General features: G+C 38.9%; 1 protein-coding gene across 1 annotated transcript; it reads left to right on the forward strand.

Moving 5' to 3' along the window:
• Positions 1-13,210: 13,210 nt before the first annotated feature.
• On the forward strand, positions 13,211-16,328 carry LOC114352956 (TWiK family of potassium channels protein 7). The gene is made up of 2 exons (XM_028304731.1): positions 13,211-13,872; positions 15,164-16,328. The coding sequence occupies exons 1-2, from the start codon at positions 13,323-13,325 to the stop codon at positions 15,895-15,897; spliced, it is 1,284 nt and encodes a 427-aa protein (XP_028160532.1). The 5' UTR covers positions 13,211-13,322; the 3' UTR covers positions 15,898-16,328.
• Positions 16,329-19,087: the final 2,759 nt, after the last annotated feature.

A 19,087-nucleotide genomic window follows, 5' to 3' on the forward strand; every position in this document is an offset into this window, starting at 1 on the left:
TGCGATGCATAAACTAGGGGAATACGCGACAAATGCATCGAACAACGCCATTTCATTAAAAAGGATTACTGTGTTGCTGTAAGCCGCGTTACAGGCAATTTTATTCGCTATTTTTTTCAGAGAATCGGATGTTATGAAGCTTATTCGAGAATTCGAATCAAACATTTTGTTTTATTGTCTGTTATTTTTAAAAAATAAAAATAAAGTGTAATCTGATGAAAATGCTTAAAGTCCCAGCTTTGCGCATGTATGAACCAATAAATCATCGCAATGATCCGTTTAACTTAATATTCACTTTATACTCCAGATGCTTTCTGCTTTCTATTACTGCTGCAAAAGTTATAGGAAATCCAATCAGTATCCTAAATACCATTAGAACTTCCGTTATCATTATTATCCATTTAACTAAGAGTGAAAAATCTCCTGTAAAAAGTGCTGCATTAGAAATGGGAAATACTATCAAAACTATTTTGAAAGAGTAGAACCCAATTATTTTTAATTTTCAAGCTAGAACTTAGCAAACATAATATTTGTTTATTACGCTTTATTCTATTGGCGCGATCCTTTTGGCGTGGCACATTTGTGCAGCGAGAGCTGGATAATGTCATTACTCATGAATTGAAAAATTGAATTGTTTCATCCCCGGCTCCTTCAACTCCATTCCCTGTTGTTTTAGCAAATTACTCGCCTCGAACAAAGATACTGCGGTGAAAAAGTAAAAAGTGATTCAGAGTTTCATTATTAAGTTAACCTATTTTTTAAAATTAGGCAGGTATATTTACCTACGTTTGTTTTTCTGATAATTTTATTTAAAGACAGGCGCGTGTAACGTTGTCGTTTTGTTTTCTTTTTTGCTGTATCATCGTCAATCTCCCGAAACATCGTAAGAGTATCTAAGTAAGGAAAATAATGTAGACATTCGGATATATCATATTATTAGGTATTACGATTACTGTCAATTACACCAACGAACAGCCACTTATGAAAGCAATATTCAGCTAGAGACTCAGGCATTTGTGACCCCTTTCCCTTCCCCCAGAATATTCCCTTTTGACAATGCCTGACCTGACAGAATTAGCGCCAATATACTACCTAGATAAAAGTCAAACTCGATCCTATAAGAATGGATTAAGGCACAGAACCGAGTGTAGAGAGTTTGGTGAGAAAACCGATAGAAATATCTTTAGTTATTTGCTCTTTTTGGAAATGACAATGTTATGTGGGACTACAAAGGAAGGATTGGAACACAAAACAAGGGCAAGTAGAAGGCTTCCTTATTAAGACTGGTATCGTGTTTTACTCTTTATACTTCAGTCACAAACTTTATTTTTAGTCTTATGCCCACACTAGCTTTCCGCCCGCGGCTTCGCCCGCGTGGAATTTTGTCTGTCACAGAAAAACTTTATCGCGCAGGTCCCAGTTTCAAAAATTGGGATAAAAACTCTCCTATGTCCTTTCCCGGGACTCAAACTATCTCTATGCCAAATTTCATCAAAATCAGTTCAGTGGTTTAGGTGTGAAAGCAAGACAGAATGAAAATCAATAAATTGGACTTATTGTTTAGATCATAAGATAGGCTATTTATATTTTGTAATCGTTTCATAAGACGGATCATACTCTCTTTAATTTATTTCATCCATTTATTTTTAATTATCCATTAACATTCATACTCATCACACCCATTTTCAGATCTGTGTCATCCCTTTTATTCCTTTAATCTTTTCTCTGGGTCCTTATTTTCTTGTTCATTCTTATGAGTTCACTCCGATTCACCTTTTCATGTGCCTTTCATTCATCTCTTTCGTATGTATTTTTAGTTCCTTCCTACGCACACAACCAATTAGAGTAGGCGCACACCGTTGATTTTTCGTCGGCCGATAGTTTAGTCGGGCAGTTGATCAGTATGGGCATGTATGGGAGTGCGCACACTACGCCGATTCGATTTGACCGTTTCTTCATACAAATTAAAATCGGGCACAACTATCGGCCAACTAAAAACAACGATGTGCGTCTACTCTTAGACTCGACAAGTGTTGTGACGAAGATAATAAATCTTGATTTTGAGCAAAACATTAAAAGCGTCTCTACTTTTCTTATTTGTATTGTGTCTAGGCGGACTAATAATAGTTACATTTATCCTTTCAGGCAAGTTTTATGTGACAGACGGTCATTAGGCAGGGCTTTTTAGGGCGTATTTATGTTTACTCTCTTTAGCGTCCTTTGGTAAAGTGGACACTTATGATAACGTGCTCTGGTGAAATGGACTGGTTCAGTTCAATCAATTTCACTTCAAAGGTTTGAATGCTGAACGAAGACTGATACAATTGTGTAAGAAATATGATGGATATGTTTCTTCCTTTATTTATTTTGTGATAGCAATTGCTACTTTTCACCAAAAACGAATTTACTTTTCCTGTCTATATTCTTTACTGTAGCTAGAGTCTATAAAAATAATGAAATGACCTCATTAGAACCATAGGCGACTGCTTGTCTTGTTTAACAGTAGTGATCAGCAAGTTCGTTCGTTCGTTCGTTCGTTTCAGCCGAAAGACGTCCACTGCTGGACAAAGGCCTCCCCCAAGGATTTCCACAAAGACCGGTCCTGCGCCGCTTGCATCCAGGCTCATCCCAGATCGTCGGTCCACCTAGTGGGAGGCCTGCCAGGCCTGTCTTCCAGCTCGTGATCAGCAAGTACAGAGACGAAAATATGCTTGTAATTGGAACTACACACAACATTCAGTGCTAGAAGTTTAGTGTGCAACATGCTGGGTGTACGTAATACATTATGCACACACTACACTATCTTGTAAACTCAATCGCGCCAGAATTCACAGTGCCATTAACTTATTAAGCAGTGCACTACAGAACTCCCAACAAGTGGATAGCGAGCTATTAAGCTACAAGGTAAATGTACACAGGCAAGTGCGAAGTTACCCCAATTTCGTAGTTGCACCAGCACGGCTGGGTTGCAGCGAGCAGCGAGTATGTTAGACTCTGTCAAGACACACAACACTTGAGCTGGTGACACCATCTTACTTTAACACTCACAAACGTCAAAAATCTGTCAAACTCCATACAAAAAGCACCAGTTATCGTTAAAGTTACCGTTAAAGTTAGGTAGTGCAACTCAGCCTTGATGTATCTAGATTCAGCATGAGTTTACCAATCTCGATTAGCTCTTCAAAGTTGTTGACTGAGTGTGTTGAGCCACTTCCATCAACACGTCAACAACTGGTATGAATTCCCGCGTTGAAGAGCTAAGCCGTTATTATTTACTCAGTGTCTAGATAATTCTAAGAAGTTTTTTCGTGAACAAGATCAAAATGAATGGAATAACAGTAAAGCAAAAAAAGCATTTGTTTCTCATAAAAAAGACATAAATAATAAGCTATTTGTGAGAGGAGGTTACTCCGTTCCTAACGACGATTTTAGCGACCATTTCACTTGATCGCATCTAACAGAAAAACAACTTGCCCCACTTTCGATAAAATTGCACTGAGTGGTGAATAGTCTCTTCATATCTCTACTGAGTAGTTTTGCTACTTTTATTTTTATTACTAAACAGCTGAGAGCCAATCCCGACATGTCCCCACTAAGGAGAAAATGTTCATAATCTGATTTGCCGGCGCCTTCGCGACAGGAAACTGGGAAACTTTGCCTGCAGCCTGATTGAAATCACTCGGACAGAAATATTGAAAATTGAAGACAAGATAGGACTTGTATTTCTATGCTTGCAATATTTCCAGACTTAGAAATTGAATTATATTATTATTAAGTTCAGAGAGCTTGATGGAAAATAAACAAGTTTATAATTTCTTTTTCTTGAAGCTTTGATTAGTTCAGGACTGTAATTGGTATGATAGTTAAAAAAAAATTGAGACCTAAGAAAATGTTTCTAAAGTTACAAAAGCGAGGTCACTTATCTTATTTGAAAAATAAGAAGACAATGTTTATTCATTTTTATCAAATTCTAGTTCGGAATAACATTCTAAATATTCAGCCTACTATTAATAAAACAAATTAGTCAAATCACTGAAACTTATATCTTGGAACCCTGCTAGTAATTGGATTTTCCCTGAATGGATTCCGGGAAGACCTAGTTTCTAAGTTTAGAAATATTTTGTTTTCATTCGTCTTGTGGCTTAGGTACACGTAGAACCCAGACAGGAACAATTTATTTATGTTTTGTGTAGATAGTAATTACGTAGATTTCTGTCTGTCCNAAAATATGACTTAATTTTTTTAAACAATACAAGGCATGTATTTGACCTCAATCGCACCTGATGTTAAGTGAGAGATGGTGTCTAGGATGCCAATTCACTCTCACCTTGAAAAAGGCTGGATTTATAGTGTTCGGGAAATACAGCAGCAGGCAGCGAATTCCAGTCCCTAGCTGTTCGCATTATAAACGCTTAGTGCGAGCTGGTAGAATGTCGACAATGTACGTATTATATGTATGAATTTATTGTGAACTACTGTTCACACAGTGTTACTACACCACATGTTGAAAAAGTTTTTCTATTTCCATGGTGATGCACAACGATTAATGGCGGCCGATAAGTGGTTTGTGGCAGTTTAGATACGCGATAAAAGTAATGTCGTATGAGTGCCAAACTATCTGGTGGCGTGAAATATGCCGGCGGCTTAACGATGCCGACATAATAATATAGACCACAGTAACATTGTGTAAATAATGAATGTACGAGTACGTCACTAATAACAATCATTTATGCCTATCATTTTTCGTTCGTTCGTTTCAGCCAAATGACGTCCACTGCTGGACAAAGGCCTCCCCCCAAGGTTTTCCATAATAAACGGTCCTGCGCTGCCTGCATCCAGGCTCTTCCCGCGACCTTTACCAGATCGTCGGTCTACCTAATAGGAGGCCTGCCCACGCTACGTCTTCTAGCCCGTGGTCGCCACTTGAGAACTTTTCTGCCCCAACGGCCATCGTCTGTACGAGCTATGTGCCCCGCCCACTACCATCATTTTTAAAAGGGATTATTTTATGTAATTACCCAAATTGAAGTCATTAATCTCAGAAACAGGTTGAAATATCTGTTTAATGGAACGTATGGAGTAAATTATAAATTCGCGCTCGACTTGGCGGGGGCACTGCCGTGCCCCCAGATCAGACTGATGATGTAGATATTATATGAACGATAGGAATGCGTGGATGGAGGAATGTGGGTTGATTAGTCAGAGACGACGATAAACGACGACTGAGTGGAGTGGTTGTAAAATAATATTGAAGAATAGACATAATGTAGACCTTTTCTATTGGCAAAACCTCACTTTTGCTCGATCCATTCGATAATTTTAAAAGGTTGGTAGGTAAAGTCCAAAAAATAAACAGCGTAATAGACATTGTATTTACAATGGCCGTTAATTTGTTCGAACGCAGTCTGAATACAGATGCCGCATCTAGAGACGCTTGCCAATAAAGAACAAAGGGGTAAATTCAATAACATTGGAAGAGTCTCTACGGAGCGCCGCGAATTAGCTTCCTAGCTGGTGATTAGTGTATCTACTGGTGAAGTGCGCTTAGATGCAGTAGCACCTGATCAAGGTGTGAAATGGAACATATTACTGGCGATTCAACGGGAGAATTTCGGTGATTAATGAAAACTGACAATGTAGAGCATCTACCTCACGACTTTTTTATAATGTATGCTTATTCTAACGTGGCGCACTGGGCTGCCAGTTGGTATTCACAACAAAAATGCACTTCTGTTTATAGCAGGACAACTATTTGTTCCCATGTCAAAACTTTTTTCCTTCTAAAGCTTAGGCTCGAACAAAGAAGCTTACTGTAGTCCCCTAAAATAAGGCTGAATATTCTGGGCTGTAATTGTTAGGAAAACTCTCAATTGCCTGCGTATCCCTGAATAGTACTGCGTGCGTAGTACGCATCTACTACGAGTAGGAAGCACAAAGTAGCAGTATGTAGTACTTTGGATTTAGTATCTTACTTTTATAAATAAGCCTTCTCTATCTACCACCATTGTGTGCTTAGTTAGTGATTAGTGGCTTCGGGGGATTGTTGAGGGTGCTGAGTGGTAGCGAGTCGATGCTGCAGTTTGAGCTAGGTTGCTGAAATAAACGCCTGGTCTCTCAGGACTCGAGATTGTTTAGTGAAAATTCGTTGTTCGTGGATTACCTGTTTACACGATGCTTTGATCAAGTTGGGTACTTTGTAAACGATTCTATACTGCTTTGATCCAGGTATAATCTGGAATAATAAAATAGGGGAGAGGCTCCATACTGTTTAAGCATAATTTAGAAAAAAAGAAGCGATTTGCTTCTCGTGCTGGTGCACAGAAAGGTTTCTGACAATCAGCGCTGGACTAATTTAGTCCTATTGGGAATAAAGGCTTCCAAACAAAAAAAAGGCTTGATTGTAACAGTATTTCTGATAGTTTTTAAGCTTTTACCACGCCACATTTGCTATATTTCCAGCAATAGTGGTATAGTTTGCATGCATAGCCACGCACAGCGTGCCATTCAGAAGCTTTGCGATGCATAAACTAGGGGAATACGCAACAAATGCATCGAACAACGCCATTTCATTAAAAAGGATTACTGTGTTGCTGTAAGCCGCGTTACAGGCATTTTTATTCGCTATTTTTTTCAGAGAATCGGATGTTATGAAGCTTATTCGAGAATTCGAATCAAACATTTTGTTTTATTGTCTGTTATTTTTTAAAAATAAAAATAAAGTGTAATCTGATGAAAATGCTTAAAGTCCCAGCTTTGCGCATGTATGAACCAATAAATCATCGCAATGATCCGTTTAACTTAATATTCACTTTATACTCCAGATGCTTTCTGCTTTCTATTACTGCTGCAAAAGTTATAGGAAATCCAATCAGTATCCTAAATACCATTAGGACTTCCGTTATCATTATTATCCATTTAACTAAGAGTGAAAAATCTCCTGTAAAAAGTGCTGCATTAGAAATGGGAAATATTATCAAAACTATTTTGAAAGAGTAGAACCCAATTATTTTTAATTTTCAAGCTAGAACTTAGCAAACATAATATTTGTTTATTACGCTTTATCCTATTGGCGCGATCCTTTTGGCGTGGCACATTTGTGCAGCGAGAGCTGGATAATGTCATTACTCATGAATTGAAAAATTGAATTGTTTCATCCCCGGCTCCTTCAATTCCATTCCCTGTTGTTTTAGCAGATTACTGGCCTCGAACAAAGATACTTGCGGTGAAAAAGTAAAAAGTGATTCAGAGTTTCATTATTAAGTTAACCTATTTTTAAAATTAGGTAGGTAGGTAATATACCTACTTTTATTTTCAAAGACAGGCGCGTGTAACGTTGTCGTTTTGTTTTCTTTTTTGCTGTATCATCGTCAATCTCCAGAAATATCGTACGAGTATCTAAGTAGGGAAAATAATACTCGTAGATATTCTAATATTTTATCATAATAATATAAGGTAATAACCATTACTGTCAATTACACCGACGAACAGTCACTTATGAAAGCAATATTAGGCTAGAGACTCAGGCATTTGTGACCCCTTTCCCCTCCCCCAGAATATCCTCTTTTGACAATGCCTGACCTGACAGAATTAGCGCCAATATACTACCAAAAGTCAAACTCGATCCTATACAGAATGGATTAAGGCACATAACCGAGTGTAGAGAATTCGGTGAGAAAACCGATAGAAATATCTTTAGTTATTTGCGCTTTTTGGAAATGACAATGTTATGTGGGACTACAAAGGAAGTATTGGAACACAAAAAAACGGTATGTAGAAGGCTTCCTTGTCAAGACTTTGGTATCGTGTTTCACTTTTTGTACTTCAGTCACAAACTTTATTTTTAGTCTTATGCCCATACTAGCTATCCGCTCGCGGTTTCGCCCGCGTGGAATTTTCTCTGTCACAGAAAAACTTTAAAGAGCGGGTCCCTGTTTTACCGGGATAAAAACTTTAATCAAAATCGGTTCAGTGGTTTAGGCGTGAAAGCAAGACAGACAGACAGAGAGACAGACAGACAGAGTTACTTTCGCATTTATAATATTAGTATAGATAGAGTATAGATTATAAACCAACATTGAATGAAAATCAATAATTGGACTTCAATATTTAGATCATAAGATAGGCTATTTATATTTTGTAATCGTTTCATAACACGGATCATACTCTCTTTAATTTATTTCATCCATTTATTTTTAATTATCCATTAACATTCATACTCATCACACCCATTTTCAGATCTGTGTCATCCCTTTTATTCCTTTAATCTTTTCTCTGGGTCCTTATTTTCTTGTTCATTCTTATGAGTTCACTCCGATTCACCTTTTCATGTGCCTTTCATTCATCTCTTTCGTATGTATTTTTAGTTCCTTCTGACGCACACAACCAATTAGAGTAGGCGCACACCGTTGATTTTTCGTCGGCCGATAGGTTAGTCGGGCAGTTGATCAGTATGGGCATGTATGGGAGTGCGCACACTACGCCGATTCGATTTGACCGATTCTTCATATAAATTAAAATCGGGCACAACTATCGGCCAACTAAAAATCAACGGTGTGCGTCTACTCTTAGACTCGACAAGTGTTGTGACGAAGATAATAAATCTTGATTTTGAGCAAAACATTAAAAGTGTCTCTACTTTTCATATTTATTTTGTGTCTAGGCGGACTAATAATAGTTACATTTATCCTTTCAGGCAAGTTTTATGTGACAGACGGTCATTAGGCAGGGCTTTTTAGGGCGTATTTATGTTTACTCTCTTTAGCGTCCTTTGGTAAAGTGGACACTTATGATAACGTGCTCTGGTGAAATGGACTGGTTCAGTTCAATCAATTTCACTTCAAAGGTTTGAATGCTGAACGAAAACTGATGCCATTGTGTAAGAAATATGATGGATATGTCTTTTCCTTTATTTATTTTGTGATAGCAATTGCTACTTTTCACAAATAATATAGGTACTTTTTCTGTTTATATTCTTTACTCTGGCTAGAGTCTTGAAAAAGAGTGACCTTATTAATCGTAGAACCATAGGTGACTGCTTGTCTTAAGTTTATCAATAATGGTGATCAGCAAGTACAAACGAAGTATCCTTGTAATTCAAACTGCACAAATGACATGCAGTGCTAGACGCCATAAATAGTGTCTTGACATACCGTTCAGTTATCAATCTTGCATTCATAAAAAACTCTATTATAATGCAAACAGCTAGGGACTGGAATTCGCTGCCTGCTGCTGTCTTTCCCGAAGACTAAATCCGGGCCTTTTCAAGGCGAGAGTGAATAGGCACTTACTGGGCAGATATTATGTGCATCCCACTTGACATCAGGTGCGATTGTGGTCAAATAACTGCCTTGTTACGCATAAAAAAACCGATTAAGACCCATCCATATTAGGAAATGTGCAGCATGTAGACCGTACGTGATGCATTATGCACACACTACACTATCTTGTAAACTCAATCGCGCCAGAATTCACAGTGCCATTAACTTATTAAGCAGTGCACTAGAGAACTCCCAACAAGTGGATACCGAGCTATTAAGCTACAAGGTAAATGTACACAGGCAAGTGCGAAGTTACCCCAATTTCGTAGTTCCACCAGCACGGCTGGGTTGCAGCGAGCAACGAGTATGTTAGACTCTGTCAAGACACACAAGACTTGGGCTGGGTTGCGCCGTCTTACTTTAACATTCACAAACGTCAAAAATCTGTCAAACTACATACAAAAAGCACCAGTTATCGTTAAAGTTACCGTTAAAGTTGGGTTTAGTAGTTGGGTAAAGTACTCAGCTTTGATGTATCTAAATTCAGCATGAGTTTACCAATCTCGATTAGCTCTTCAAAGTTGTTGACTTAGTGTGTTGAGCCACTCCCATCAACAACTGGTATGAATTCCCGCGTTGAAGAGTTAAGCCGTTATTATTTACTCAGTGTCTAGATAAATCTAACAAGTTTTTTTCGTGATCAAGGTCAAAATGTATGAAATGACAGTACCTAGAGCAAAAAAGCATTTTTTCTCATGTCCTCTCAACATAAAAAAATACATAATTACTCCGTTCCTAAAGGCGATTTTAGCGACAAAAAAATCACTTGATCGCATCTAACAGAAAAACAACTTGCCCCACTTTCAATAAAATTGCACTGAGTGGTAAAATAAAGTCTCTTCATATCTCTACTGAGTAGTTTTGCTACTTTTATTTTTATTACTAAACATCTGAGAGCCAATCCCGACATGTCCCCACTAAGGAGAAAATGTTCATAATCTGATTTGCCGGCGCCTCCGCGAGAGGAAACTGGGAAACTTTGCCTGCAACCTGATTGAAATCACTCGGACAGAAATATTGAAAATTGAAGACAAGTTAAGACTTGTATTTCTATTCTTGCAATATTTCCAGACTTAGAAATTAAATTATTTATTATTAAGTTCAGAGAGCTTGATGGGACTGTAATTGGTGTGATAGTTAAAAAAAAAAGTTGAGACCGAAGAAAATGTTTCTAAAGTTACAAAAGCGAGGTCACTTATTTTAAAAATAAGAAGACAAAGTTTTTTAATTTTTATCAAATTCTAGTTCGGAATAACATTCTAAATATTCAGCCTACTATAAATAAAACAAATTAGTCAAATCACTGAAACTTACATCTGGGAACCCTGCTAGTAATTGGATTTTCCCTGAATGGATTCCGGGAAGACCTAGTTTCTAAGTTTAGAAATATTTTGTTTTCATCCGTCTTGTGGCTTAGGTACACGTAGAACCCAGACAGGAACAATTTATTTCAATGTTTTGTGTGGATAGTAATTATGTAGATTTGTCTGTCCAAGTTAAACTACATATTTGGGGACTCCTAATACTTTGTAATTTAAGGATACAAAAACTTTCGTTTCTACGTGTGTAATCAATAATCACAATCAAATTAATCTCACTATATTTAAACTTCATTTAGTTACGTTTAAACAAATAAAGCATGGTTTCTTCATTAAATTGTTTGTTTTGGACACTGATTGGGGGAATTTGTGTGCAGATTATTTAATTTTAATTGTTTCCAGTATACCGGGCGTTCGATCCCTCATTAGCCATTCCGTTTCGTGTTTGAACATGTTAAACGGTTTGCGTGAGGTGCGGTAAGTTATCCCGTATATATACCTATGTATGCTTACCCTTTCGTTGTTGAAATAGTTGAGAACGGTTTTCTCTCGCGCTAGTATTGGTTATTTGACATTAGCTGGGTTAAAACAAACACGAAGAACTAAACTAATAGATATTAATGTTAGATTGATAGCTTGTTATTGAGATTATGAAAGTAAGATACCTTACCCCTTTCAGCACGAGAGAAAAATTTGACGATTTCTAAAAAATCGCGTTAGTTTCTGGGGTCTTTAGGATCTTAGTAAATAGAAAAAAATAGCGAAAAAATTTAGGGGGTGACTTTAACCCCCTTAACCCCCCCGCACGATCGTATCAATCCGTCATGAACCTATGAATAGCTATTTCATTACAATTACAATTTAAACTAATTAAAAAAAGACATTTTAGATATAAGGAGCTTTATTTTTCTTCATAAAGACATGATATCGTAATTAGATACTAATTTCTGCAAAAAAATTCAAAAATAGCTCATGGCCTTAACCTAGAACTCTGTCAAAACCTGAATTTTGGGGGTAGTAGCATCTTAAAATTGAACATGAGCTTTCATTTTTAGTAATAACTTATTTTTTTTGAATCCCAGATATCGAGGCTATTATTCAATAACAAATGGGGTTAGATATTTTCATAAAAGGGATCATTTTGGTTCATTTATTGGTACTAGAATCCTGGTATCCTCTCGATATTTTCACTGGTGGCTGTATTTTCTACAGCGGATTTGTACTATTTGGTAGTTATGTGTCTCGGAGACATTCTTGAGTTTATTCTAGAGTAAATCTGATGTTCAGGCCTTTAAAAGATTCGAAAGGTTTCCATTACTTACATTACCAAAAATTCAAACATTGTCCCGACATGCACGCTCGTGCTGTAGAACTTTAGGAGTACCTGGTACTCGGCTACATCTAACTTTTTTTTAAATTAAAGCGTATTATATTTTTTAAGGATATAATTTAAATTAATACGCACAAAATTCATTAAAATCCACAAAATAAGTAATTTAAATAAATTAATACTTTTCACGCCTCCCGTAGTCAGGTACACGTCCATCTTTGTCCCTCAACACAGCACCAACTGAACGCCATTGAAAGTTTTTGTATGAAAAATAGCAAATATATCGAACCGTACGATCGATCAAAAGCGTCTTGGCGCGGTAAAATTGATTTACCAATACACTAGATTTTTTCAAAGTCGAACGCACTTTCGTATTATTCTGTGCTGAAAGGGTTACACCAGAACAACTTAGAGGCAACTTAAAAATAGGTATTTAGTATAATAATTATTTATTAATATAATCACCTCTTGTACATTATCGATGCAAGTTAGTAGTAAGTTCAAAGTTCCATATTTCTAAGTAAAAAATAAAGTTTGATATTATTGACGTTTACAAAGTATGCTTTGTGTTATACAAAGGGATTTACGATGGTAACATTTCATAGTAAGTGAGGATTACTTGGAATGAGAAATTTCTAAGAACACATTGATGGTAAAAGTATTTCTAAGATTTGTTTCTCACTGGTTCGTATTCTAGGAAAATACAATAAATGAAATCTTAAAAACATTGGTTATGTTTTCCCAAAGAAGGTACCTAAGTTTATAAATAGCTATGTGAAACCAATCTTGAATAATAAATAAAACAATTTCACTGAATCCTGTAAAACTTTCGAGCAAACGATGAAAGTCAAAACAATCCCATAAAATAAGCAAAGGTAACTCCCGACGGCCAAATCATTTCCTATTTACGAAAACAGATTCCAGTTTTATTAAGGTGTTTATTACATTTGCCATGGGATTTTAGAGGGTCCGTCGTATATTCCAGAATAGCTGAAAATGCGTGTTTTAATTCATCCCTGGTTTTACGCGCCATAAACAATTTTATACAATAAATAAATTTTGCAGCCGTTTGATCCACATAAAACGTTTACAGCTGTATCGTGGTCCGAATACGATATTTTACTGGCGCTGACATTTATTGACGCTTAATATTTCGAGCGGAGCCTGATACAAGTAATGCCTGATCAATCAACTAGTGACGCGTAAACGAAAACTCAATTTCTTTTCCATTGTTACAGATCGAGGTTCGAGAGGTGAACGACACCAACTAGAATGCCAAAGATAAAGAAGATAAGACACCACAAGAAGTATAAGGTCCGGTGAAGTGCGAAAGAGATGAGAATAGAGTAACGAATCATGCTCGAGGAAGGGAGCAGAGATTTGTCGAAGCGAGCGTACTGTAAGAATGAGATAGAATTTTCGGAAGATACGAAATGCTGTTTCACTTCAAGAAGGGGTGTTGACGACTCGAGACTGTTCTGTTGTCGTTGCGCTCACAAAAGGAGGGCATCTCCTTTGACGTGTCTCGCGATATGCTTCTTAGTTCTCACGTACAACTTGCTGGGAGGTTTCTTGTTCCTGGCTCTAGAAGGGAACACTGGGTCGGAAGAGACAGCGGTCGCAGCATCGAAGCCGAATCTCAGTCAGTCGCAAACTACTAGTGGTGATTTGCGGTCGAAGACAGTTGAGAGGCTCTGGTCTATCACGGAAGATTTGAACATCTTGTACAAGGAGAACTGGACGAAGCTGGCTGCTAAGGAGTTGATGGACTTTCAGAAGGTTCTTATCAAGACGATCAAAGGCGGTGCGTCGTTGGAGAACCGAATATCTTACGACCACGAGGGCGACTACCGATGGACGTTCTCAAGCAGCTTCTTATACGCGCTGACGTTGATCACTACGATCGGTGAGGTCATTTTTTTATTACTTTTGTAATATTCGCTTTTCAATCAATCCAAACATGTTTCAAATGAGTTGGGATTTTCATCTACCTACAAGGTTCAAGTTCTAGAATGATAATAATTGATAACCGTCTAGGACTGCCTAATCAGGTAAAAAATTACAGGCACATCAATGACTGTTTCTGAAGTAGTATTTTGTAATGAAAATTTGTAATCTGATATAGGACTGACGACTGTATTTACCACTTATGTGGTTCGATACTATACAACAATCTGCGCCACGACCACAAAACGTCATTCACAATTTGGCCACGTACTTGCGTACAAAACGAATTGGAACTAGTTGTCAATGATACCTAGATGAAATAGCGCTATATTAAACTTGTGGCAAAATGATTAGTTAACTATTTGCAAAGTTGTGTGCGTGGGGAAATTGCTAGAGGCATAAAAAACTCTCTCACTCTCTCTGAGATTTGAAGTCTATTGAGTGTTTGACATAAGAAATATTTTGTTTTCGAAATTATATTTACGATAAAAAAGGATTTGGTAACAGTTTAACATGTTATGTATGCAATCCAAAGGTTTTTCGGATCCATGCCAATACAAAGTTTTAATGAGATTCAATATTTTTGGCCAAGATTCTAAACCGAAGATAGAACGGCGAAGTTTTAAGTGCTCGAACGATGAGTATTTAGATTTGGTTTAATTTCATTTGAAACTTTTTTTCTGCTTTGAAAGATATTGTAAAACTTTCATGAACAATTTCCTAAAATACTAATTGGGCACGAAATTCTCTTCACAGATAACTTTTTGTAAAAGTAAAAGTTAAAAGTTTTAGTTCTTCTTTAATTGGTTGAAATCTGAAACGAAAAAAAGAGAATAACTAATGGTTTCTAAGTATTTAATACTTTTTTTATATAAAACTAGCTTTCCGCCCGCGGCTTCGCCCGCGTGGAATTTTGTCTGTCACAGAAAAACTTTATCGCGCGCGTCCCTGTTTCAAAAACCGGGATAAAAACTATCCTATGTTCTTTCCCGGGACTCAAACTATCTCTATGCCAAATTTCATCAAAATCGGTTGCGAGGTTTAAGCGGGAAAGCGTAACAGACAGACAGACAGACAGACAGACAGACAGATAGACAGACAGACAGACAGACAGAGTTACTTTCGCATTTATAATATTAGTTGGGATAAGAAATTCTTGACAGTTTTTATCTGGATAGACGAGTTATTACACACACACCGCACAGTCGAAAGTAATTGCAGTATACTTTAATTCAATGTATTGTCAACAGGTCATGGCAACGTGGCGCCGCAGTCATCGGTGGGCAAGCTGGTGGCGGTCACCTACGCCTGCGTCGGCATCCCCATCATCATGCTCTACCTGTCCACCATCGGCGAGGCGCTGGCCAGGAACTTTCGCGTCCTCTACTCCAAGCTCTGCCCCTCCACCCTCAAGAGCGGAGACTTCCACGCCAAGGCGGACTGTCTCAACCGCTTCCCCGTCGAGTGCAAGCAATTCAGTGACTGTGATAAAAAAGACAAATTCAGTGATCGGCCCAAAAGAACTCCATTCCAAGCTGCTCTCAACCTGGACAGCTTCAGCGGCGGCTACCATTGGACGTGTCGGGACCATACGCGAGTGCCAATTATTCTAAGTCTGTTCCTTATCGTGTTGTACATAGGGCTGGGAACTTTTGTGTTTAGGGCCACCGAGAAGTGGGGCTTCATCGACGGCTGCTACTTCTCCTTCTCGAGTCTCGCGACGATAGGTTTCGGGGATCTCAAGCCTGGACTGTACGCCAGCACAGTGTCGGCTAAAGCTGAGGACATTGCTGTGGGGGTGTGCTGCATATACATTTTAGTGGGTATAGTCGTTATTGCGATGTGCTTCAATCTCATCCAAGAGGACATGAGCTCGGCACTGAGGAGTTTCACGGCATTATGTTCTGGTGGGACTAAGTCCCGCGCAGTACATAGCGTGGAGAAGATATGCGACGATAAGATATCAATGTCCGTGGTGTCCTGACATCGAGAGGCGGCCGACTCCGGGCCGTCTTTCACCACCTGTCAAGAGAAGCGTCAGCAAGTGACGTTCAAGATTGACAGCTTAAATCCGACAAAATTCAACAGCCTCCCAAGGAGGAAGTCTTCGAACTGTGAGGAAGGTTTTCAGAGGAACACTCCTGTGCGTCGGTCGGCGGGACACGCCGAAAAGTGTATAGAATATTTCGTGCCGCGTAGTTTGAGTGAGTTTAACCTAAGTGGTATGGGGGACTTGTATGATTTGTCGTCTTTTGGGGAGAAGAAAGGGGAGAAGGCTCAAGGGAGCAAGGGGAGGGACAAGATGGTGACGTTCGAGGACGACAGGCAGGGCAAAGCTCTTGCCGATGACGTTTTTATGTGACAACGACGCGCGGCACACGTAGTTATAGGTTTGTTGGTATGGACACGATTTGTTACGTAATAAATATGACATTTTACACAATATTTTGTTTACTTATTAATAACCTAACTTGCATTATTCTAGGAAGATATATCTTAAAAATAGAACAAGTTCGTTTTTCGAATTCATACAAGTCGTTTGAAATTGGTAGAGAATTGGAAATGTTGGTGTTGCATCAAAGGATTAACACCTCGTGTAGACGAATGGTCTATTTGGTCGTTGCACTGCAAACCGATTGGCTTCAAAGCCTTTAGCCGGCACTCAGAGCGAAAACAACAAACATCAATGCACCGCGGCGGCCGCACTCGTAAATAAAATGCGCTAGAGTAACACAAACACTGAATGTAAAAGCCCTGAAGTCACAGCAAACATTTGATCGGTAGCCTTATTCCCTGCAACTAAATCTTTATCAGAGGTATTCGTAATACAAGTAAAAAAAACTATGTCAAAATTATCATTGAGCTATTTTGTCAGTTGGAACTTGAAATCAAAACATTGGTTTGCCAAAGTTTATCATGTCGTAAAACAGGCCATAGCACTGCCAAATATACATATAATAGAAAAGGTAGTATACATATAATAGAAAAGGTAGAGGTCACCCACTGGCCAACTGGTGGTCCACGTGGCCAAAGACTTAGAGCTTGTCTTTAATAACCCAGGACAGACAGTCCAGGTGCCGCAGAACGATGAGAGCCGAACCCCGAATAGAGGAAAAAGGCTGGGGCAAAGTAGAAGAAGAGGTTTTAAAATATTTCATGTAGTTTTTACAGGGTACCTAAAAATATCTTGGTAAGGTTTGGATCAGCAACTATTAGGCTCAATTAGCTGAAGTTCATGGGTTCGAGTCCCAATAAANATGTAATATTTAATGTCAGGGGGGGCTCTGCCGCGGAACAGCCCAACGTGGAAACACCTAGGCCGTCGACTTCTGCTGGAGTGCAAGAGGCAACGAGGAGCCCTGCGGGGACCTCGCGCCAAAGGCCTCCGCTGAGGTCGACCAAAGGCCGGGGTGGAGCCACGAGGGGCGGCACAAGTCGTAGGGGGGTAAGAGGAGGCGGAGGGAATAGAGGACGTCCACGTCCCCTACCCAAGAAGCCTCACACACCCGCCCTACGCTAAGCCAATGGCTCCCTACAACAGCAGAGCGAGGATCTTGCAGGGTAACCTCCATCATGCAGCAGCTGCGACTGCGGTGGTGGAGTGTTGCTTTGCCAAACAGAACATAGACCTCGCTCTGATCCAAGAACCTTGGATATCCAACGGCAACATCCAGGGGCTAGGGGCCGCCGGTAAGATTCTNTATCTTGGTAAGGTTTGGATCAGCAACTATTAGGCTCAATTAGCTGAAGTTCATGGGTTCGAGTCCCAATAAAGTAGTTTTTTTACTGTTATTAGATTTTCAAGTTAACGTGCATATATGCATTTAGGGAGTAAGTATTTAGCTAAGCGATGTGAATTCGAAGCCATAAGAGGTCCTACTGAATTCTTCGAAATAAAAGCAATGCCCGCCACAGCTTTTTATACTCAAGCTCTTTGTAAACATCCCTTGCATCTAATTTTCTAATGTGTTTTATCTGTGGACACATTATTTAATCTTATACAAAGAGCAAAGGTAGCTTTTTGCATTTGAATAACCTAACAATTTGAAAATAAACTAATATACTTGCCATTGTTTTTTTTTTTTTCATTTTTGTTCTAAATGTCACCTGATGTTGTTGATGCATATTGCATCATATTTAAAAGGTTTTAAATATATGACACAGTAATACTAAGGCCTCAGCCTCGAGTTTAGCGGGCAGCGGGGCGGGAGCGGCGGCGGCGCGGGAGCGGGGCGGGCAACGCAGACCCGTTCTCGAAACAAGCGGGCAGTTCGCGCGGCGCTTTAGCGGCGAAGTGTTGTGTTCATGGTTGTGTTGTCGAGATAATTGTTTTTATTCGCAAACGAAACGTCTGAACAACGGCGACAATTTTATTTCGATTCAAATTTATTCCTAACGCTCGATTTATTGTGGGCAAAAGAAGGAGTGCGCTGCCCGCTCGATGCCCGCTCCCGCGCCGCTGCCGCGCCGCTGTTTTCGAGAACCGGTCTATTTGATTTTACGCATAAGATCCTGCCGCTCCCGCGCCGCCGCCGCTCCCGCCCCTCAGCCCGCTAAACTCGAGGCTGAGGCCTTACTGGCAAGTCATTCATCATCACCAACATCTAATTACGGACTCAATATATTCACCGGACACAATAGACCGAGTGCATACATCTCCATTCTAATTAGGCCTATGAAATTAATTGTGCAATTACTGCAAAGATATTCCGCGACGTTGCTCTATCAATAACAATATAATTCGCGACCAGACTGGCCACTGAATTATTCAGGAATTAAGGACTACAGCACAGGAAGAGCAGCCTGCGAAGGCTGAAATTCAGCGAGTCAAAAGTTCAAGATTTCAGTATAAAGAGAGCAGCCTGTGTATTGGAGAAAGTGGTCTAAAATTCAGCGAGTGTAATAATGTTCAGTACGATTCATGTAACAACACCACTCGTCTCTACAACTGACACTGACAGACGGATAGAGTAAGTATACTTTATAGATAAGTACGTTTAAATTAGAAGGAAAGTATTAATCGACAATCATGGATATTTCTCAGTGAAAAAAAAATCTAATCGTGCAGCAAAGTGCAGACATTCTGATAAATAAAATTTAATAGAAAACCGATGAAGATTAACTATTTAAGTTTATCTTAGAATTTATCAGCCTATTGGAATTTTGGTGATTTG

The sequence above is a fragment of the Ostrinia furnacalis genome, unplaced genomic scaffold (assembly GCF_004193835.3).
Source record: "Ostrinia furnacalis isolate ACB-3 unplaced genomic scaffold, ASM419383v2 OfSCF1490, whole genome shotgun sequence".
NCBI lineage: Eukaryota > Metazoa > Arthropoda > Insecta > Lepidoptera > Crambidae > Ostrinia > Ostrinia furnacalis.

What these genes read in the sequence shown, in the direction of transcription:
- LOC114352956 (XM_028304731.1), top strand. Translation starts at nt 13,323, where the DNA reads ATGCTCGAGGAAGGGAGCAGAGATTTGTCGAAGCGAGCGTACTGTAAG. An exon ending in GACGTTGATCACTACGATCG is followed by an intron (nt 13,873 to 15,163) that starts GTGAGGTCATTT and finishes TATTGTCAACAG; the next exon opens with GTCATGGCAACGTGGCGCCG.